This window comes from Hoplias malabaricus, chromosome 17 (assembly GCF_029633855.1).
Source record: "Hoplias malabaricus isolate fHopMal1 chromosome 17, fHopMal1.hap1, whole genome shotgun sequence".
NCBI lineage: Eukaryota > Metazoa > Chordata > Actinopteri > Characiformes > Erythrinidae > Hoplias > Hoplias malabaricus.
In genome coordinates, this window is record NC_089816.1 from 20,449,349 (window position 1) to 20,473,625 (window position 24,277).

General features: G+C 43.4%; 1 protein-coding gene across 1 annotated transcript in view; it reads right to left on the reverse strand.

Annotated features, from left to right (window-relative positions):
• The window catches only part of aff2 (AF4/FMR2 family, member 2), a 207,161-nt gene that overhangs the window by 80,441 nt on the left and 102,443 nt on the right, over positions 1–24,277 (reverse strand). The window contains exons 4-7 of the mRNA XM_066649004.1: positions 15,677–15,721; positions 6,622–6,708; positions 4,798–4,834; positions 3,752–3,806 (exon numbers count right to left, since the gene is read on the reverse strand). Coding sequence (XP_066505101.1) covers positions 3,752–3,806; positions 4,798–4,834; positions 6,622–6,708; positions 15,677–15,721 — 224 coding nt within the window. The remainder of the gene's footprint in view (positions 1–3,751; positions 3,807–4,797; positions 4,835–6,621; positions 6,709–15,676; positions 15,722–24,277) is intronic.

The following is a 24,277-nucleotide window of genomic DNA, read 5'->3' on the forward strand; positions in this document are numbered from 1 at the left end:
CCACTGAAAGATTAAAGACACATCACAGAGCAACACAGCGCCATCTCTCGGTTTAAAAGCACAACTTTCATCTGAACACATTATTGTCTTCCTTGCATTTTTCTTATGACAGAGACTTCCTTGATATCACTGTTTACTTAATCTTAAGTTCACCACCCTTCGATATCAGTTTCTGTCGATTCAGTTCAGCCTCCATTAAGAAACACATCAAACACGGTCACATGTTTGCACTAAGCTGCAGCGTTCTTCTCTTTTTAGGAGAAACACAAAGAGCCACTGCTCCCAAAACTGCAGTCATTAGGAACTGAAAGGAAAAAAAACTGTCCCCAGATCAGTGTGGACTCTTCACGCTGCAGGGTGTAGGAGCTGGTTTATTGGTGTAAATAACTTGACTGGCTCTTTGTGTAAGCTGCTTTTTTGTGTTCAGCTTGCTCCCACTGTCTGTTAAAATTCACTTGATACAGACTCTTAAAATTTAACTGTGACTCTCAGTCTCTGTCTCTTAGCCTCTCTGAGTCTGTCTCTGTCAGTCTCTCTGAGTCTGTCTCTCAGTCTCTGTCTCTCTAAACCTGTCTCTCAGTCTCTCTGAGTCTGTTTCTCAGTCTCTCAGTCTCTCTGAGTCTGTCTCTTAGTTTCTGTTTCTCAGTCGCTGTCTCTCTGTCTCAGATTCTCAGTCTCTGTCTCTCAGTCTCTCTGAGTCTGTCTCCCAGTCTCTCTCTCAGTCTCTGTCTCTCAGTCTCTGTCTCTCAGTCGCTGTCTCTCTGTCTCAGACTCTCAGTCTCTGTCTCTCTAAATCTGTCTCTTGGTCTCTCTGAGTCTGTTTCTCAGTCTTTGCCTCTCAGTCTCTCTGAGTCTATCTCTCAGTCTCTGTCTCTCTGAATCTGTCTCCCAGTCTCTCTCTCAGTCTCAGTCTCTGTCTCAGACTCCCAGACTCTGACAATGAGTCTCACAAACTCTCAGACTCCAAGATTCTTACTCTCTCAGACTCACAAACTCTGAAACTCTAAATCTCAGATTCCAAGACATTCAGATTCCCAGTCGTTCAGTCTCTCAGTTTCTCAAGCCCTAAGTCTCAGTCTCTCAGACCCCGTGTCTCTTACACTCCAAAAAAACTTTAAACTCTTAGTTTCAGTCTCTCAGACTCTTTAAACTCCCAGACTCTGATTTTCAAACTCTCAGGGTCAGTCTTAGATTAAGACTCTGGGTAAATGCGAAGTGAGCAATGTCTCTGGTTTCTACATACACAGCACATCCCACAGTGAGGAGGGGAAAAAAAAAGAAAGAGACATGTCTTGACCACGCTCAGCTGTGGCAGACAAAGTCTGTATTGACAGAAACGCTCTCACCCCAAGGCAGCCTCGCTCTAAATATTTGGACTGGTTAAATCATTTAAGACTTCCCTCCAATAACTGGCATGTAATTGAGGGGAACAAAAGCAGAGTTATCTCGCCTTCAGCAGATAAAAAAAAAAAAAAAAAAAACACTGAAGGAGAATGACAGCAAAAAAAAAAAGAGGATCAAATGGCTGCAAACACCGATGACGAATGCTCCCGGCTCTGTGTCGGCCGAACGGAGGCAGATCAACAGATAAACGCTTTTCTCAGAAGCTCCAGAAGCCAAACAATACAGCGTTCTTCATTCATTCTACTCCCCGCTCCCCCACCAGAGGATATCTCCTGCTCTGAGCTGAGAGATACATTAGGCTCCGATTCAATTTGTCTGGATCTGTCACATCTGTTTAGTCAGTCAGATTTCGCCTCGCAATTTAGTGCGCTACAACAAAAGGTGGGGTATTCTCTCTCTCTCTCTCTGTTTTTCTCCCTTTTCTCAGAACGCATTCACTCTTTCTTGGAAAGAGAATGTACGGAGAAAGAGACCTGTATCATTAAGAGTTTCGGGGAAAGCAGACACAGCTGAGGAATACTGAGAAAATTAAATTTCAAGGTGATGTGAACCGAACATTTAAGGAAATCTTGCTATAACTGAACAACAACTTTGCCTTTAAAGCAACACTAAGTAAGATTTGGTGTTTTTGCTTCTGAGCTCCCCCTACAGTTGCAGAGTGTAAATCACATGTACAGCACTGTCCTGAAATCAAGGTGGAGGTGGAAGGGACAAGGGGGTTTTCTTACCCTCCTCCAAAAGTTACACAGCGCAGTTTCTGCAGTGCTGAGTCCGGAGTAGCAACGACAGAGGCCCTATTCTCCCTGTTACAGCTCAGAGGAACATCACGATGATTTGACGCTGTCATTTTTAAGGTAAAAAAAACTACCTAGTGTAGCTTTAAATGAAAAACAGAGTTGTCAAAAGACCAGAGGTGGATAGTGATGCACTACATTTACTCCACTACATTTACTTGAGTAACTCTGCATAACTCAGCATATGTTTTATTTTTACTTGAGTAAACTCTGTTACAATGAGCTACATTCTGCTCGATTCTCACTACTTATATTTATTGATCCTACCACTAGCGACGTTTGACTCCATTTCACCAATCAAACATTGCCAAGCTGTCACATGACCGCACATAAGATCCCTGCAGCCAACACAGGAGGAAAAGGGCACAGAAGCACAGTGCAATGGCAGAGACAACAGCCTGCCTTCTTCTTATTATTATTCTTTTTTTAACCTCTACCTATTGAGCCCATTGTTTTATTATTAAGTTATTGTGGCTGAATTTAATTTGTTGCTTTGTAAAGGTTTAATTTATTATTGTTTTAGTTGTTTAAGAGCTATTCTCTGGCTCTGAATTTGTTCGCTGCAAATGAGCAGTGCCATGCCCAATGTCAAGAGTGGGCTAGAAGGGTGTTAACACCCCCTGCAGTGGGCTGTGGAACATTTCCATCCAACACCTTAGGTAGGGTGACCAGATCTGAGTCGGTGAAAAACAGGACACGTCTTGGGGGGAGCTTTAAGGTCCTTTACATCTTTATTTGCTACACAAAACATGGGTATTTCTTTTTTAAATCATCTGAGAACTTATATTTACGTTTCGGCATAGCTGTTCAAGATGGGTGTAGGTACATGAGCTTTGCCTGACGTACACAAGGACTACTGACGTGCAGACTGACCAATTAAATGTTTACAGAGAAGGTTATCGACCATCAGAAAGTCCAATCCAAAGATTTTAGGCTACTTCACCACGCCCCCTTCTCACTCAAGCGAACCAATCGGAGTAGGGGAGGGCAGGACTAGTTTGTGAACGAAATGCTTCTCAAAGTTCTATGTAAGCTCTTGAAAAACAAAATCCCGGACGTTTGTGAAATTCCGCCCGGACATTTTTTTACGTCTAAAAAAGAGGACATGTCCGGGTAAAAGAGGACGTCTGGTCACCGTACCTTAGGGATGAGCTGGGGTCCGGAACTAACCACCTAGCTTCAGGACCTGAGCTCATTAATGCTCCTGCGAAGGCTGAACGCCATCAGATTCTCACAGAAATGTTCCAGAGGCTCCTACTGCAGTGAGGAGGGAATAAACACCATTAATAGCCTGTGCATGTAGTGTGTGTAATGTATGAAAGCAGAGTTGTAATTCTGTGGCTCTGTGGCTGTGGTGAAGTGAACTAGTGCCAGCTGCAGTGTTTGTTTGTGGAGACGTTTTCTCTCAGCTGGGATTGGAACGCGCTCCTCTAGGGGACTTGTTTTTTGCGTAAGGGAACAAAGCCGAGACGCTGCCTCTCTCTCTCTTTCTCTCCGTCTTTCCCTCTCTCCCTGGGGCACCTTCTGAAATAATTAATCAAAGGAATACTCACGACTTCTGTGGCACGGACTTGGTCGCAGGCTTGTTACCAGGAACATTACAGCGCTCTGCCAAAAGAATGAACACGTAAATGTCAGAGAGGCTTTCCTGATTAAACGCCGGCCAAGAGACGTCCGAAAATTAGCTTGGCGCAGGGCACGGCGTGTCACAAGACATTCCGCCTCATTCTCTCTGTCTTTTCATTCTGTTTTTCCCCTCTATTACACTTCGGAGAAATTACCGTCTGTGCGCTGCCATCTGACGCTGACACAGAGGGAACTGAGATGTTTATTAGTCAATCATCAATCATTAATCAATCCCAGGGACACTTAACATATACAATAATTCATACAAATAAGATGGAATTACAGACTATAAAGAAATCATTATTTTTTTATATCATTTGTGTATCCCCAGTTTTCTTTCTAATTTTTATTCGTCTCTCGTTCCACCTTTTCACTGAGTCTACCCTGAAACCCTGGGAGGATGGAGGTAAAGCCACCAATTCTTTTCTAACTGCTGCTAACACAACACCACTGAACAGTTTACAGCCTCAGAGGAGAATGCAAACTGCCCAGATCTGCCATATCAGCTGAGAAACTGTGGCCAGTGAAGGGAAGAGAGGGCCGTCCACTAGCAAAATGGGCTAAAGCTACTTTTGTAGAAATATTAAGCCACACTGTGGACTGATACATGCCATATACGTATTTGTTGTTACAACACTGTGCAAAAGTCTGTATTAACAGTGTAGTATTTATTAACCACTAAAACGAGGGACTGAACTTTAACCTCAAATAATACTGTAATAATGGGACTAGGATTATTTAAATTCTTTTCTAATTAGGTGTTTGTTTTGTGTAAATAAACTCTTCATTATTTTCTTTATTGCTCAGACAAATAGCTTTATCTATTAAATAGATATTTAAAGCATCAAACGTATGCAGAGTATGATATAAACATTATGATTGTGTCTATATTTACAATTACATGGAGATAAGGCTAGGGCTGGTCATCAACTTCTGTGTTAAATAAAACAAAATAATGGAGGGTTTTACTCACTTTGTCCAGTGTATCCTGCTGTAACATGCTGGGGGTCCTGGAGAGAGACAGAGACAGAGACAGAGAGACAGAATTAAAAGCCTCAAAGTGTGAACCAAAGCCACGTCCTCTGATTTTAACACACACAGAGGAGCCGTGGATGGGCAATATTCCTGCTGATGGCTTTAATTGATTTTACACTAATACAATTAGAGGCTGCTCACAAATCACACTTGAGCGGAGGAGAGGCGAGTCTCCGGGAAGATATTGCCATTAAACCAGGATTTATAGAGTCAGCTTATTATTAGCCATGTCACCCGGGTCAACTTGTGCCAGTCAGACCATGTCCTATTAAGAGGAGAATAACAGGGACTTTAGCAGCGAGAATGGAGCACCATGGGATTCGAGTGGAACCCGAGAACACACACACGCACGCACACACACACACACACACACACACTCTTGCACAGAGGCGATGACATCTCCGAGACTCGGACGCAGGAGAAACGCTGACAATTTGCAGCAGAATGATTGGTTTTAATAGGCTCACTATTTCCCACTGCCTTATTATTATTCCCCAGCCCTGTAGGTTATCTCTCAGGAGGGAAACCAAGGACTGGGAAGGATTTTATAATCGTGCTAATAATGTGTCGCGTAAATATGAGCCTGAGAATGATAACCAGGACAATCAAAATCAAATATTTTTCCTGTATCCACAATATTTGACGACTACGTGTTGGGTGACCTTTTTTTTTTCAATCAAATGCCCACTGTAAGGGTCCTTTACTTTGTTAAAAACTGGTTTCGGTGCTTTATAAAACTATTTATATCACTCCTTAAAGAGAGAAATAGAGAACAGCACTTGTTTTTTTTAGAGCTGTAATGTTTACACACATCCATCAGCCACAAAATTAACATCACCATTTTGTTTCTATACTTTGTCTGTTTTATCAGCTCCACAGACTGTAGTTCTACAATTATAGACTGAATCTGATGCTCTGCACACTTTTTAAAGCCCCCTCTCCCCCTGTTCTTCAGCGCTCAGGACCCCCACAGAGCAGGTGTGATGTGGTGGTGGATCATTCTCAGTGCTGCAGTGACACTGACGTGGTGGTGGTGTGTTAGTGTGTGTTGTGCTGGTGAGAGTGGATCAGACACAGCAGTGCTGCTGGAGTTTTTAAACCCCTCAGTGTCTGAGAATAGTCCACCGACCAAATGATACCAGCTTTGGGTGGTTTTGTGGGGCGTCCTGACTTTTGAAGAACATGCTGCAGATGGACTACAGTCTGTAACACTGTAGAAGTACAGAGTGCACCCTTTTGGTCAGTGGAGCTGTGTGTGTGTATGTGTGTGTGTGTGTGTGTGTGTGTGTGTGTGTGTGTGTGTGTGTGTGTGTGTGTGTGAGAGAGAGAGAGAGAGAGAGAGAAACAGGGCAGACTCAGTCTCTAAACATCCGCAGATTTTTTCCACTCCCAGAGAATCAGAGACAAAACAAAGCCAAACACAGTCTCTCACTGGAAAAACACGCATGATCCACTACACCCCGTCTGACACATCTCCCCCTCACAGCTCTGACATCATCGCAGTGACATCACCCAGCCCTCCAGCTCTGGATCTTTGTCAGGTGACATCAGAGCTCAGAGAGACTGGAGGGTGTCAGGACACCAGCCAAAGCTTCCATTAAGAACAATAGAGCAAAAGATTTTTTCTCCACATTTCAAGCTGAGAACAGGGAGGTGGCAGAGTGTTGAGCCTTGTTTTTTTTTCTTTTAAAAACAAGGACAACATTGTGTATTAGTAATTTTACAGTAAATACAGCGTAAATACTAAGTGTGTGTGTGTTACCTTGGTGGGGAGGGGGAACTTGGTTTGTTCTGCTTTGCCCGGTGTGTGTATGGCAGTGAGAGGTGGAGGCCAGGAGTGGGTCATTTCCTGTAAGAAAACACAGTTCCTGAGTTAATAAAGAAACACACACACGGTTTATGTTCATATGGTGGTGGTGGTGTGTTAGCGTGTTACAAGTGGATCAGACACAGCAGTGCTGCTCAAGTTGAAACCCCTCAGTGTCTCCGCTGGACTGACGAAATCACTGTCTCTGACTTTACATCTATAAAGTGGACCAACGAGGGAGGAGTGTCTCACAGAGTGGACAGAGAGTGGACACAGGGTTTAAACACTATGTATATTCTGTGATACACTTTATATATTTGCTGATGAATGGGTCATAACCCTGCACCTAAGAGAATGTACATGTTTTGGGAGTGGGATTAATTGAAAATGAACATGTTTGTTATGTTTGTCCTGAAGCACAGGTTAGTTGTGTTGTTTTTCCCGGTCTTCTTCAGGTCAGGCTTTTCCGTGCACACCTCTGTTTGTGAATGCCGAACACCAACGTCAGCAGAGAACCCCTCCAGGCCAGAGCCGGAGCCGGAGCTGGAGCTGGAGGAATGCTGTAATTACTGCAGCTCAGAGGCAGAACAGAGACTCATCCATATTCATATGTCAGATGAAAAGCAGCGCTGCTAATAGGCTCCTTAACCTTGTGTGTAATTGTAGGCTGCATCTCTCTCTCTAACTCTCTCTCATATATTGTCTTTCATGTGGCCTTTCTGAGTGCTAACAGACTATAAAGTGTGTGTGTGTGCATATGTATGTGTGTGTCTCCAGGTGTAACACAGCAGCAAAGAGAAACAGTTTTTGAATTTAAAGCAAGTGAATGATTTTTTTTCTCCACGCTGCAGAAAGACACAGGGACATCACTGCACCTTTAAAAGGAGGCGAAGTGCAGACTCAGAGGCTGCTGTGTAAAGGCTGTTGAGCCGAGCTGGTTGAACTAGCCTCAGGCTGGTATCAGGACTAATGCGATATCACACAACACGCCCAAAACATCCTCCAACTCCTTCCAAATAAAGATACTAATCCTGACTTTATCACTCTTTACTACAACAACAGTCTCTAGGGCTCTGTGAAGGCTTTACACCTGTTATTGGAACAATGCGGTGAGGATTTGATGGTATTCAGCCACATGAACATCACTGAGGTCAGGTGTGATGTTGGATGATTAGTTACGGATCACAAGCACAACTCATGTAATGGATATTAAATCGGATGGAGCCCCATTGCTTAAGAGAAGAGTTTCTATGACTATTTCTGTCCCACTTTATATTAAGTGTCTTTAACTACTGTGTAACTACTGTGCAACTACTGTGTAACTACTGTGTAAATACGCATATGAACCAACATCAGGTTTTACTCAATTAATTACATGTAATTACAGTAGAAATGTGAATGTACGGGAGGTTCACTGCTGTATCAAGAGCCAAATCAACAGCAGTCCCAACGTTTTTAATGTTTAATAACACATTTATTAAAGACGCTTAATGCAAAGTGGGACTGATGTTTCTCTGTTTTAATATTCACTTTTCAAGAAAATTACATTACATTTTAAAGTAAAGTGGTGAGTAAATTCTAATGGAGCATCCTTCTCAACTCTGGATTAAAACTGGTCCATTTTCAGCCAAAAGAATGAGTTCAAATTTGCATTCCTGCTGCAGACTGAAGAAAATATCTGAGCATCTGTGTGAGTGTGTGTGTGTGTGTGTGTAGAATTCACATCATCTGAGTGCATATAAAAATGCCTGTGTGTGTGTCTGTGTGTGTATCAGCCCTCAAGCTCATCTTCTGTTGGTATTTAGTATTCAGAGCACGATTCCCCCCTCTTCCCACTCCCCCCCACACCTCACACACGCAGAATATTTTCACTTCTACAGTCTCACACTGAGCACATTACCACACACACACTCACACACACACATACACAGTCCCTTGACACCACACACATACTCTGCACACGGCGCGTCTTTAATGAAGCTCTACAGCCTTCAGTTAGGGACGTAGATAAGAAAACTGTACCAACAAATGAGGGACAAAAACATCTTTACACTCTCACCAGTGTAAGCAAGTGCTGCTGTTGTGTTAGCTCTGAACTGGACAATTGTGTCCCTTTGTGTGGAGTCTGTCTGTGAGGAAAGCCATGTACATCTTCTGCACTTCCTCTTCAGGTGTAGCTCCATTACGTTTTTGGGGTTAATTTTATTCTGCGCTCAGTTTACACTAAAATAAAGTTAAATAAACTCAGATTCTGTTACGCTGCATTTCTAGGAGCCTCTCAATACTCTGACCTCATTTTTATCAAGTTGTTGTTTATTTTTGTTGATTTATTTAAATTTATAGTCATTAAGCGGTTGACGTATCAGAGCTTTGAGGTTTCTCTCCTCCTCCATCAGCCAGGTCCGAGTCTGAGAGTCGTTTACTGCAGTGCTGTTTATAATACAGTGGTTTCACACTATTGGATTCCTCATAAAATGTTGTCTCCTGGCCTGGGGGGGTGGGGGTGGTGTGAGGGTCACCTCCGTCACTGAGCAGGGCCAAGACAAATGGGCGAGAGAGGCTTTGATACTGCCACCTCGGCGGTAATGTTAGATATGAAGTATTACCTTTCATAAAGCCGGGGATAATGCTACCGGAGGTGGAAACTTACAGCGCAATGTGATGAATCTGCAGCGATTCTGTTCGTCAGCAGAGCGGAGCACTACCACACACAGGCGTGCTTTCACAGGCGTGCACCTTTTTATACACAGGTCTGTGCAAAACTGAGACCAGGGATTCAATTATTTATTTCATTTAAAAAACTGCCATTAGGTGCAGGCTATTTATTTCACATAAGGAGCCCGTAATGAATCAACGTCAAAGCAAACAATGTGAACAAGCAGGAACCTCCAAAAAAATTATTAAAGGGAACATATTGTGATAAAGACCCTTGTTCAGTGCATGTTCACATTAATGTGTGAACCTGGAGCCCACCAACCCACACACTGTGAAACAAGGCCACCCAGTTAGTTTTCAGTGTGCTGCCTATGTCAGCAAACGTGCCGTTCTGATTCTGCTCTGCTTCTGACGTCAAGTGCAGAGATTTTAGAATGGCCCCGCCCCCTCATCTGTGTCCAATCACAGCGCTGGACCCGCATTTACGTGAGAGAGCAAAGATGAGGATAAACGCAACAAAACAGACACAATGAGAGCGGAGAAATAAGAGCACTCAGTAAAAATGGAGAAAACGAGAACGGAGAAGAAAAAGAACTGAGTAAAAACGACTAAAAACCAGAGCTCCTGCTCCTCGCTCCTCACTGCTGTGCGCTCGGGGTCGGGGTGAACAGAGAGCGGCTCATTATCATTTAAAGGAACAGGTGCTGAAAGCGGGCGTTCTGAACAGGGCTGTTTACACAGGGGGAGAACACTGCCGTGGGGCTCGTGGGGTTTGGACCAAAGCAGGTCACAGACGTTTCATTAAGAAACAACTGTGTTCCACTGCAGAGATGAAAAAGACATATTTAAAAGTGGTCTCTGAGTTGCATTTTCCCAGGGCTGTGTATAAAGGCTGTAGTGTTGCTTAGATTTAATTTTCCAAAGAAATATCTTCATTCCAAGCAGACTCTTGTGGCTCTAGATAACAGTTTATACGAAAGCCTGCTGTTTGTCTTGGACAGGCCTTGGGTGGTCCATTATAAACCTCAGTGTAAGATGATCTCCCCCAAGACTGAAATCCTGGGTCTGAGTCATGACTGAGGCATGTTCTCTGTTCTCTTCAATTAATCTGGGCTCTCGTCATTCAGCAACAACTCAGACACAGATCACACGCCTTTTAAATGAAGGAGTATCTGTGAAATAGACATTTGGATCATTTCATTTGTGTTTCAATATTTCCCCCATTTCTTTTAATTCTGTCTAAAAGAGTGAGGAAGTCCGGCATCTGTCAGTCAGCGTTAAGATCCAGACCTCCCCAATGTGTTTATACTGAGTGTGATTCAGGCTCTGAGTATGTTGTGGACTATTAACCGTCCACAGCATCAATGTATTCCCTCTAAACACCATTTAGAAAGTTTAGAAGCAGAAGTTTGAAGACAGGGACCTGATAGAAAGTAGTTCCCGTTTTAAAGGGACAGTTAGTGTGGGTTAGACTCTAAACCTCTCACTGTTTCATCTCATTGAGTCCATCTTCCACTGATTTAATTTCCAGGCAGAACAGCTGTTATATGCAGCATTAAAGGCTAAATACATAAATAAATAAAACATAAAAATAAAAAATAGAACGAGTTTGTGTCGCCCTGTGAAAGACTGGCGCCCCCTCCAGGATTCCGGGTAGGCTCTGGACCCACCGCGACCCTGAATGGGATAGGGGTTACAGATAATGAATGAATGAATGAATGAATGAATGAATAAATAAATAGCCCTACGTTTAACAAAAACATCTTTTTCACAAATTCATAAGTTCCGAGTTCATAATGTCCACTCTTTGCCTTCATTCAACTTCATCAAAATATTTTTCAGGAGACTCTGTGTCTGCGTGGGTTTCCTCCGGGTGCTCCGGTTTCCTTCCACTGTCCAAAAACACACGTTGGTAGGTGGATTGGTGACTCAAAAGTGTCCGTAGGTGTGAGTGAAAGTGTGAGTGTGTGTGTTGCCTTGTGAAGGACTGGCGCCCCCTTGAGGGTGTATTCCTGCCTTCTACCCAATGATTCCAGGTAGGCTCTGGACCCTCCGTGTCCCTGAATTGGATAAGCGTTTACAGATAATGGATGGATGGATGGACTACACTGTACAGTTTATAAATGGTTATTAATTAGGTTGTAAATGCATTAAAAGTCATTAATAATCAGTTATAACACACAGATAGAAGGGGCAACATTGACCTGCTGTTTGCCAAATAGTGAACCCCCCATCCATCTACAGTTAGACATCAGATCTCGCCAAATACTGACCTCACTTTGCCTCCTCCATCAATCGACAATAACCCTGTCAGCTCCAGCACATATTTGTTAATACAGTTAACCATTTAATCACCAGGTTTAAATAGGTTTAAATAGGTTTAAATAGGTTTTAACCACAGGTTTAAATAATTAACCACTGATAAAATGTGTTTTTAGATGCTGATAGTAATGTGGTGTACATTAACATGCGAAAGACTAAATCCACATTCTAAAGTCTCAGTTTATTCTTTATCTTGACATTTTCAGTGAGTTCTCACAAAAAAATCTAAAAAAAAAAAAAAAAAACTCTTTTTATCTCTGTGTTACAAATGATTATTAATCACCATTAAGGTGTTTGCAATCGAATTAATAACCATTTATAAACCTTTATAAGTGTTGTCTCATTATTGTGTGTATCATTATTGTGGTACCAATAAGTATTGACTGCTCTGTGACTCTTACAGAGTCCTAAAAATGTTATCTAGAGTCTTGACCAGCGTAATCACATCAGTTCCCTCATCACTGACTAACCATCCTTGCTTCGTTGTCCTCCCCTGCTCTTCTTCTCTTCCTCTGTATGAGGTGCAATCTTCCCAGGTTCTGCACGGATCTGATATCAATCTATAAACATTTCTATATCTCTGATAAACTCTTCCTCCGGGCCACTGAGAGACTCTGAACACAGGACTGAAAGGAACTATCTTCCAGGTGAAGAAAGAGCATGATCCCCTCTCATCTGCTCCCTTTGGTAAACCACCTCTAACCAGCACAAAGCAGAGACGGGCCTTTGATGCTGGTTTGTTCAGGAGGCAGATCTCTCATAAACATCGGTTCCCTCAGAAACAAGAGGAAGAACTCACCACGCCCTGAGACAGTGAGGCTCCAAAAGGCTTCAGCACAGTCATCAACTCATACAGGTCTCCCCTCTCACACCCACTCACCAATGTCAGCGCTCTAACTGGACGCTCCAGATAAAGGATGGAAAGTGTGATGTTTATCGTTGTATCGGTGGCAGCCGAATGTGGCCTTGAGGTTAGAGAAGCGAGGATCTCTGGTTCAGTTCCCAGAAAGAGAAAAAGCTCACGGCTGAAATGCCCTTGAGAAAGGCGCCTAAACCCCAAACTGCTCCTGGGCACCGTGGTGGTCATAGACCCCTGCTCCGGTGGTGTGTGTGTGTTCACTGCCCCTAGTGTGTGTGAAGAATTACTCACTAGTGTGTGTTTGGGTCAAATGCAGAGAAGCAATCTCCTCGAGGGGATCAATAAAGGTGTTTCTTCTACTTCTTCTGCTTCTTCTTCTTCTTTTATGTAGTGCCTTCATTAAAACGGTTCTAAAGAGTTACATAAGCAGAACCCTTTTTGCTACTGGACCATTTCCAAAAAGGTGGAATACAGAACCATGTATGAGGTCTACAAATAAGTTTTAAAGTGTTTTAGTGTGATGTGTCACTGTAATTCATAATTCAAACATTCTCTGCTCTTTAGTAGTTTTACAGTAACTGTGTGTTGTATTAAAAAGTCAGTTCTCGTTTATTCAACAGAGAAAGAACCTAAAAATGAATCAGTGAGTAAACAGTGAGTGGGGAGTTTATTGGGCGCTGCATTCGTTCTGAGCTCCATCAGGAAAAAGCTGCAGAAGAATGTGATGGGTTTGTTCTGTTCTTGGGGATAATACTGTGTCCAAAGGTCTGTGTGAGTGTGGGTTTAGACAAGTTACAGAAATTTTGAACGTAGCGCATTAATACACAGGACCCTGGATGTTAAGAGGGGCAGCGTCTCTGTAGATGGACGTCAACTGCGATCAGGGACCGTGACTCACTCGTTCCAGTTAAAACCTGAGTGGCGTTGGTGATGATGTGAGAGGGAGCCGAGACGTAAAAAACTAATCATTAAAATATTCAGGGCTGTTATCAGAGTTAATGCTGCAGAACCATCAATTAAGAGACGAGGGTCCGTCCGGCCACAGGGGGCCGTCACGCCGCAGGTGATGTGTAGGTCTTTAATCCTGAGTCACGACTGAGTCACAACTGAGTCACGACTGAGTCACAGCAGCCTCGACTCACTCAGAGAGCCACTCTGAGCAATCCCAGCATGCACTTGGGCTCTCTCTCTCTCTCTCTCTCTCTCTCTCACATACACACACACTCACACACACACAAACACACACTCCTGGTTGCCATGGCAACATGCTTCTTCCCAGGATGGAGAGCAGGGTACAGTCTTAGCAAAAAAGGCTTATTTATGGTAGAGAAAAAACAACACTGGAGCTCTACAGACCCATTCCTTAAAGAATCATCCCTAACATCACTGGAGAGAGAGAGAGAGAGAGAGAGAGAGAGAGAGAGAGAGAGAGAGAGAGAGAGAGATGCTTAATTTCCAATGTATCTATAGAACATCATTGCAACTGTATCTTTACTGTTATCACACACATATTGTTATCATTCATTCATTCATTGTCTGTAACCCTTATCCAGTTCAGGGCGGCGGCGGGTCCGGAGCCTGCCAGGAATCACTGGACGCAAAGCGGGAACATACACTGGAGGGGGCACCAGTCCTTTACAGGTTAACACACACACTCACATATTCACTCACACCTACGGACACTTTTGAGTCTCCAATCTACCTACCAACGTGTCGTTGGACCGTGGAGACACAGGGAGAACACACCACACTCCTCACAGACAGTCACCCGGAGGAAACCCACGCAGACACAGGGAGAACACACCACACTCCTCACAGACAGTCACCCAGAGGAAACCCACGCAGACACAGGAAGAACACACCACACTCCTCACACACAGTCACCCGGAGGAAACCCACGCAGACACAGGGAGAACACACCACACTCCTCACAGACAGTCACCCGGAGGAAACCCACGCAGACACAGGGAGAACTCACCACACTCCTCACAGACAGTCACCCAGAGGAAACCCACGCAGACACAGGGAGAACACACCACACTCCTCACAGACAGTCACCCGGAGGAAACCCACGCAGACACAGGGAGAACACACCACACTCCTCACAGACAGTCACCTGGAGGAAACCCACACTGCTTACATTACTCTTAAATTTATATTCTCTTATATAACTTGGCCATTGATTATTCAGAAGACACTGCTTGGTCAAATTGGACCTCTTTACATTTACACACAGGTATTTTAAACCTTATTTTATTGTAGTTACCTTTATTGTAGAGGTGTATTGATTCATATCCTACCTTCTATATACATCTGTTATAACATGAGGTTACTTTTCAGTTGTATTTTCTTCACTGTGCTGCTTTGACACTTGTTTTTCCCTCTGGGATCAATAAAGTGATTTATTTTTCCATTTATCTATTAATAGAATGGGACGCTGTGGAGCAGCTGCTCATGTCACTATGTTCAGTGACAAGTGTGGGCTAGAGACGTATGAATACCCTCAGCACTGGGCTGTGGAGCAGTGGAACTGTGTTCTCTGGAGCGATGGAGCTCCATCCAGCTCCTCTGGGATGAGTGGGAGTGGTGTTTGTGATCCAGAACCAATCACCAACACCAGCCAATGACCTCACTAATGCACTACTGACTGAATGCAATCAAATCCTCACCGGAAAGTGAGAGTGAAGTGTAAAGTGTAATGTCTTCCCTGAGGAACAGGAAATGAGGTAATAAAAACACTGAAGTTTATTCACTGTGTTTTTTAACCGGCGGCTCATCAATAATAACATGATCAATACTTGACACGCCACCCTGTCTGTTTTTACAAGCCCCCGATAAATCACTACAGAGAAAAAACAAAGATCACCACCTGCTTTAATCGAAGATGAAGAAAATAAAACCTCATTAACACAAATATGACTAAAATAGTTTAAATTAACCCTGCACTCAAGCACCATTTACAGAACACAGGAGTCTCTCTCGCTGTCGGACAATCCCCTCCAAAGTAATAACACGTGCTTTCCTTCTCATTCTCGCAGCGCGGCACAAAGCTGATGTGAAAGGAGCTCTGCTGTCAAGCTCAAAGCCGCGGCAGCGACGGTTAAGTGCCTTTGTGAGAGCAGGTGAGGGAGCAGGTGTAATTAGTGCAGCAGGAGGAGAGTGGATGCGTCTTACCCGCAGAATTTCCTCCACACAGCTGGAATCACTGGGCAGACTGACCTGTGACAGAGGAAAACAGAAGACCGTCATTAGGAATGGTAAAGACAACAAGAAAACAACAAGAATGAATTAATAGATATCAACAAGGCAAACGTGGACAGGAAACACAGAGGCACTGATCAGATAAACTAGATCAATATCCATGAAGATCAATATAGACAGACTGAATCTCTTTTCTAAAACTGTGAAACAAGACCAAAACAACAAGGGACAAAACAAGCCGTTCTGATTCTGCTTCACTTCTGACGTCAAGTGCATAGACTTTAGAATGGCCCCGTCCCCTTGTCTGAGTCTGTCCAATCACAGCACTGGACCCGTGTTTATGTGAGGGCACAAAGACGAGGTTAAATGCAGCAAAACAGAAACAAAGAGCACGGAGAAATAAGAGCACCGAGTAAAAACGGAGAAAACAAGAAAGAGAACCGACTAAAAACCAGAGCTTCTGCTCCTCGCTCCTCACTGCTGTGCGCTCGGGGTCGGGGTGAACAGCGAGCGGCTCATTATCATTTAAAGGAACAGATGCTGAAAGCGGGCGTTCTGAACAGGGCTGTTTACACAGGGGGAGAACACTGCTGTGGGGCTCGTGGGGTTTGGACCAAAGCAGGGCACAGACGTTTCATTAAGAATCAGAACTGTGTTCCACTGTGGAGAAAATGTATTTTATTTATTTTCCCAACCCTCTTTCCTGTGTGAGGGTGTGTTGTTGCTGTGCTGCTTTGTGATTGGGCTGTACCACTGACATGGTCCATGAGAAGAGAAGAGAACTGATGAATAACTGGTAATTCACTGTCCTCTGAACATGGTCAGTCCTGTAATAACAGCTCATTTCTCTTCAGACTCTCACTGCTCAAGCGTTTCTGTGTGATTTCAGCTGTGCATCTTCTTCGTCTGAAATATTTATCTTGATGAAATCTTAGTCATCATCATCATCTCTCTCTCTCTCTCTCTCTCTCTCTCCCTCTCTCTGATATGAGCGAGAGAGGATGTCTAGTCACACATGATACCTGTAATACCACGGCTCTGATCAGGATGAAGTGCTCACAGATGATGAATGAGTGAATGTATAATACAATGAGTTATTGTTATTGTATTCTTGTAGTTTCTGGTGACTTCTTTACTCTGACTCTGAACAGAGAGAGAGAGAGAGAGAGAGAGAGAGAGAGAGAGAGAGAGAGAGAGAGAGAGAGAGAGAGAGAGAGAGATAGATAGAGAGGAGAGTGAGAGAGAGAGAGAGATAGAGAGAGAGAGAGAGAGAGAGGATAGATAGATAGAGAAGGAGAGAGAGAGAAAGAGAGAGATATAGATAGTGTGTGAGAGAAATAGATAGATAGATAGATAGATAGATAGATAGATAGATAGATAGATAGATAGAGAGAGAGAAGGAGAGTGAGAGAGAGAGATAAATAGAGTGAGAGAGAGAGAGAGAGAGGGTAGATAGATAGATAAATAGATAGAGAAGGAGAGAGAGAGAAAGAGAGAGATATAGATAGAGTGTGAGAGAAATAGATAGATAGATAGATATATAGATAGATAGATAGATAGATAGATAGATAGATAGATAGATAGAGAGAAGGAGAGTGAGAGAGAGATAAATAGAGTGTGTGTGTGAGAGAGAGAGAGAGAGAGAGAGAGAGAGGGTAGATAGATAGATAAATATAGAGAAGGAGAGAGAGAGAGAAAGAGAGAGATATAGATAGTGTGTGAGAGAAATAGATAGATAGATAGATAGATAGATAGATAGATAGATAGATAGATAGATAGATAGAGAAACAGAGAGAGAGAGAGAGAGATTCTCTGTTTGTCTGGATGCTGACTCTCTCGGAGCAGAAGGAGGCCAGCTGTCACTGGAAAGGTCACTGGGCCTGAGGGGAAACCCAGTCCACTCCACACTTGACTGCACCACACAAAAACGCCTCAGATCCGAGCGGAACTCAGGAAAAAACCCCAAATAGACAAAAACAAAACAACAAACCTCCTCCACCCTGGAATCCCTCGCTCCTCACACTCAGCTCCGCAGAGCCACAATCAAACCGAGTCTGAACTGATCACAACCGCAATGTTCTAGTCGTTTTTTGTTCAGCATCATAATTTATATTTATCAACAGTCACATATTTATTAGTTTTAACACCATTAGTTAAATTCTAATAAAAAACTTACTGAGTTGGTAGAAACAGCAACAGTGGGATACATGATGGCAGCATGCAGCCGTGTAAATGTCGCCATGGTGATCTCTGGTAGTCACATTTCTATGTATTTAATGTGGAAATACAGACTGAAGGATGCAATAACTCTGCACCTTTCAGATTCTTGTATTAACAGAGCTCATGACAAATAACATTTTGTAACAATTTCATTGGAGGTGTACAATGCCTCTCCCGTGCCAAACAGAAACATAGTTTTCATACTCAGATGCTCCAGTTGCCCTGGATTAGTGAGATCAATCTGTTAATTTAGGTGAAATAAAGCAAATAAAAGCCTGTATCCAAAGAAAACATTCCAAAATCATTGCTTCATTTTTATTTTAATGGCCTCGTCCCAACGCTGGTCCATAAACATGAAAACTCTGTTATGAGTCTGGATGCCCCCCGGACAGCAGCGTGTCCAGGGACGCCGGATGGTGCATTGTAAACACGCTTCGCAAAACAGACATAAACTTCCTGTGTTCTCAGGGGCTGCTGAATAATATCCTGTTCCCATGGAAACGGGATGCAGGGGCTTAGCGGCTCTAATCAGATGCTGCTCTGCCATTGTCCGGCTCTGCTCTGATATTAAGAGAGCGGTGGAGAAGACTATTGCTCTGACACTGAAGTTCATTTCCCTCGTTACCTGTGGTGAACCCCATTTCCATTCCGGTCCAGACGCTAAAGAGTCGCTCGGCTGCTTCGGCTGAATGCAAACAGCGCTCCCTTTGCCTCAGGGCCGACAGAAATGTCAGTGATATGAAGAGGGATTCATGGATGCTGGTAAATTGTTTATGCCAGCAAAGAGGCTTTTATTTATTTCATTATTATCTCCTTTTTGTTCTCATTTGGTGTTGGCTTTCTGCTGCTTTCCAAATCCAAAAACAGACCAAACAAATGCTAAGGCTAATTTTTGTAAAGATTTCTGCACATTTCTGAACAGCTTCTCTTCTTTAAGGTGATTCTCGCCACTGAATGTGTTTTATTCCACTGAAAAAATGAAGAAATAACACGCATAATTCCTCCTTTTTTCAAGAAACATTGTGGAATAGGATGATTCCTCTGTGGATTAAAAGATTTAAAGCAGAAAGAAGTGTCTATAAACAGCTTGAATAATCTCATCATATTCTTACAACAATCTCAGAATGAGAAACACTACATACAAAGATGTTTTCTCTTATTAAAAGCTGTTAGAGATGCTGTGCAGCTGAGATTAAGGTAAACACCGTCGTAGATGCTGTATTTTTGGTTTTTTTAAGGGTCACCTTCACTCCTCATGTTCCCGTGTGCTTTTGTGGCAGAAGGCAGGAAGCGGCCTGTCCAGCTGGGATCTTATTTCTGCGTTCCAGTGGGGTTCCTCCACATACCTGCGGCTCGCGGCTGATTGAATGCGTTTACAAATGATTTCTCTCTGATAGTCAATTTCCTCGTGTGAATGAAAAAGAGTGTCAAAGCCTCAGAACCTGACGGCAAACGCCGCAGCAGAAAAGGCCATAATCAAAACGGCTGACCGCTCCGGAAAAGGCGGAAAAATTGCCTGCTTGCTGCATAATCTATCCAGGTCTTATTTTGCATTTTGTGGTGTGTCTTTGCATCAAAAACAGACTGAAGCTCTGCAGGAAAGTTCAGGACAGGGTTAGATTTGAAGGAGGAGTGTGGTGTAATTGCGTGGGATGAGAAATACCTGTTAAAAAGTGGAGATGCGAAAGGCTACCGCTTTTAAAAACAAAACAAAACAAAAAAAAACCCTGTGGAACCATTATAGAATAGGTTTCTATGTTTCATTGTTTGGATCCTCTGAGCTTAGGGTTCATTTTAAAGCACAGGATTAATTAACCTGGGGCTAGTTAACTGGACTGTTATGGGGCAGGGGGTAACTAAAGCCCAGATTGCACAGGATTAATACGAGCTGAAGAGGCATGGTCCATTTTAAAGCACAGGATAAGTATAACTCAGGATTATTTCTATGATTTCCTGTTAGCACAGGTGGAATATAACCTGAGGTTATTTCTAGGCTTCATTTTATAGCATAGGATTAAAAAAAACTGGGTTTAGTTATAAGGCTTCATTTATGGCATGGGATAAATATAACCTGGAGATAATGTATAATCTGTTTAACAGCATTGTACCTGTTTATTACAACCACGGGTTCAATCCTGTGCTCACTTTATAGAACAGGATTAATATAATCAGGGGTTATTTACCTGCTCTGTGATATGTCATGAGTTATTTATAAATCTACTTTATATTCATGAATGTAATATAAGGCAATAGAGTTATTTATAGTTTGTTTTATAGCACAATTTGACTGTAACCTGGGGTTGTTCTGGATGAAAATATATAACCTGGCTTTGTTTTACAGCATGTGATCAGTGTAACCTGGGGTCATTCTACACAGGCTTCACAGAGAGGACTGAGTGTGTGTAAAGGACTAATCCCGTCCGAGCTGTAGTTAAGAGGAAGATACTGTTACTGTACACTGATAAATCCTCCTTAAAACAGACTCTCATCCAAAGACGACGGAGTGCGGTGAAGAGCCTGTTCAGAGAATCAGGAGCAGTGGCTTTAATCACTGTCTTTTCTCAGAGACGAATTTAGAACAGAGAGAGATAGAGAGAGAGAGAGAGAGAGAGAGAGAGAGAGAGAGAATATTTCAGTTTTTTAATTGGCAGATATAGAGATCACTGAAAGTGTCGCTAATCTCTGTGAGGTCTTTTTTCGGCGTGACTGCAAAGAAGTCAGGAAAAAAAAGAAAGGAATGTCAGTCACCTCGTTCTGCAAGGCTGCAGAAAGCTTTCAGGGAAGAGAGAGAGAGAGAGAGAGAGAGAGAGAGAGAGACAGACATATTCCTTTGAATTATGGGAGGATCCGGGGGAATATTGCGGTGGCAATTACCGGGGCAGGAATGCATTTTTCTCTGAAATAGCTGCTCAGAAAGCGTCTGCGCATCAACAACAGATAAGACGTATTGCTCTTTTTCTCTTAAAGCGAAGAAGACCTAAAAAATTGGTATCAATGAGAGGAAGCTGCACTCCGCACTCAGCCCCGGTGCAAATGGGGTTTAAAAAGTGGGTAGAGTGGCTCAAAGGAACGAAGGAAAAGATGGAGAAAGAGGAGGAAGGGAGATGTCTTATTCCTGTCTCTCTGTCTGTCTGTCTCTATCTGTCTGTCCATCTCTCTTTCTCTATCTGTCTCTCAGTCTGTCTCTAGGAGGGGGATAAACAAAGCAGAGAGGGGAAAAAACAGGACAAGGCACAGTGGATGGTGACAGCTCTAAGACGAGACTTGAGTTTATATATTTATATAGATGTAGATATAGACGAGATGGAAAGGGAAAAAGGATACGGAAAGTTCTCTCCCATCTGAAACCATCAGGGAGGGAAAACAAAAACAAAACAAAACAAAACAACACCCCGATAACAAACCAATCCAGGTTCAGTTTTATTAGAAACACTGAGGGATGCACCTAAACTGACCAAGACCGATGGAGACTGACCTCCCGTGAAGACATTTCAAACTAATTTAAAAGTTTCATCACTGACCTTGGCCAATCCTCAGCTACTTTGGCAGGAAAAGGCGGTCTGACTGGCATTTACAACTAAACCACACGCAGGCTGTTGTTGCTGTGTGAGGTGTAAAGGCAGGTGTCTACACGGTGCTACGACAAAAACAGACCCCCGTGAAACAAAGCGCTCTGTGTCAGCAGCCACCACATTATGGTCTTTAACATTAAAATGACCAAAGGCATATATTCAGCCAAAATTCTGACAGCTTTGGGCTGTCACATTTTGCCACAGAATAAAGAGCCTTAGTAAACAAACAAACAACAAACAAACAAAGTTACTGCACATATTTTCACTTAATCCTGAAGTCTATAGGTGGAAACTAATCGGCAATTGTTCTAACGTAAAAAATATATTTATTTACATATTAAACAATGTATTAATATTAATTTAATAATATTATTGACGCGGCACGGTGGCGCAGCAGGTAGTGTCGCAGTCACACAGCTCCAGGGACCTGGAGGTTGTGGGTTCGATTCCCGCTCCGGGTGACTGTCTGTGAGGAGTTGGTGTGTTCTCCCCGTGTCCGCGTGGGTTTCCTCCGGGTGCTCCGGTTTCCTCCTACAGTCCAAAAACACACGTTGCAGGTGGATTGGCGACTCGAAAGTGTCCGTAGGTGTGAATGTGTGTGTGTGTCTGTGTTGCCCTGTGAAGGACTGGCGTCCCCTCCAGGGTGTATTCCCGCCTTGCGCCCGATGATTCCAGGTAGGCTCTGGACCCCCCGCGACCCTAAATTGGATAAGCGGTTACAGATAATGGATGGATGGATGGATATTATTGACTTGTTCTCTATAAAACAAACCCAGAAAGAGTTGAAGGACTGAGTGGAGTCTGTCAGTAAAATAGAAGAAGGGTGATGTTGGACTCTGCAGCCGTAGCTGAGTCTTTGAACTTTGCTGCGTAATGTAGTCTTTGAATTACAGATCGAGAGAGAGAGAGAGAGAGAGAGATAGTCCATGCAGTCCATCATGCATCATTTACAGTGCCCTGAACCGAACACAGACATCCCAGAGACGTTTCCGAGCACAGAGACTGGACCAGAACCTCAGGAGAACCTCCTGAATAATGTCTGAGACACTTTCATGTTCTCTCCCGTCTCCGGCTGCAGGGACAACGTCTGAAGAATTCTCTGTTCCTCTTTTTTTTTTTTTTTTTTTTTTTTTTTTTTTTTTTTTTGCTGCCAGCTCTGGGCAGGTTGTATTCTGCCGCTCACGAAACCGGCGCAATCTGCCGTGTCCCAACAACCACATCTAATCTGAGGGGGTGTAGGTGCAAATAATGAGACTCAAACTGTGGCTGAGGTGTATGATCTGCTTAAAGGTTCACACAAAGTCTGTATAATCTCTGTAGAAAGCACAAAATGAAATGAGACACTATGGAGCAGCTGTGTATGAGAGTAAGGTGACCAGGCCTAACGCTGAGCGTGGGCCAGAAGGGTATAAATCCCCCCAGCACTGGGTCAAGACGAGACACGCTGAGCACTGCTGCCAATTTCTGTTGAAAGTACTGGCTTTGTTCTCTGTGTTTGTTTTTGTTTAATGAGGATAGACAAAGGAGGAGCAGAGATGTCATCATTTAAATGAGGTTTAAACAATCAGGCTCATGTGAGAGTAAAAGTTTAAAATATGTACGAGACAAGAGCTGGATTTATTTTAATATCATTTTTCGTTTTATAAAGAAACTGATACGAAGGTTAGGATCTACTGACTCTGCACTACAAGCTGAGCAGAGTAAGAGTGGGGGAGGGGTAAACTTGCCGGAGAGAGAGAGAGAGAGAGAGAGAGAGAGAGAGAGAGAGAGAGAGAGAGAGAGAGAGAGCATGGTTTCATGTGGCATATAAAGGCAAAATCAGAGGGAAATATAAAATGGCCAAAATAAGCCAAGGGCTACTGTCAGCGATTACGTCGAAGTTCTGTAGAGCTTTATACTCCTCCAGCCTTCATTTGGCTTCAAGAATGGTGAGCGTGGGCTCATGTACCGCTACTCCAGCATCCTCAGTGTCGTCTATAGGGATAACACAAATGATTATATATTAGGTGTCCACAAGAGCTGCATCTTAAAACCAGTCAATGCACTCATTCTAAAGTGTGTCTACAACACATTTAGACACGGAGAGCATCAATGGAGGCCTTATGCAAAGCCATTAAATAACCCCGCTGTTTAGAATTGAACAGAGAGCTTGGAAGTAAACTCTACATCTGTCAAACACTGATCCTCAGGGAAGCGAGTCAATGAAATGAACACGCAGCAAAACGCAGCGTCGCACAAAACCAAGTCGATACGACAAACGGCAGGCTCTCACTTCCTGCTGCACTCTGTATCGACGGCTCAGATTTGAAGTATTTCTTCTCTCCCTATAATCGCTGAACGGCTGCCAGGCGTCTTCCAGCATCAGCCCAATTAAAGAGCGCGGGAGAAAGAGGGAGAAACGCGGAGAGACGGCTGAGAGAGTCGCTAACGCGCTTGTTCCGGCGATTCCTCGGCTTTTGCTGATTTTTCTCAAGGCTCGAGCCAAGTACGTTTTCCGCGGGATTGCGGTAATCAGGGAGTTCACTGAATTCAGAGCCTAGCACAAGCTGATGATGCTGCTTTTCATCCCTCCATCCCCCCATCCATCCTCCCCTAACACCCCCCCCACACACACACACACACCAGCCTCAGAAAAGACGTCTGTTCTCCAGGCTGCAGATGGAGAGCTGGGTTTCGCCTCTCTCCCTGTTTTCACACTTCATTTGCAGGGAGTTTTCTTTAAGGTGGAAGCGTGTCTGTGCGTAAATCTCAGTGTGGTTCACCCCTGACGCTCGCAAAACTC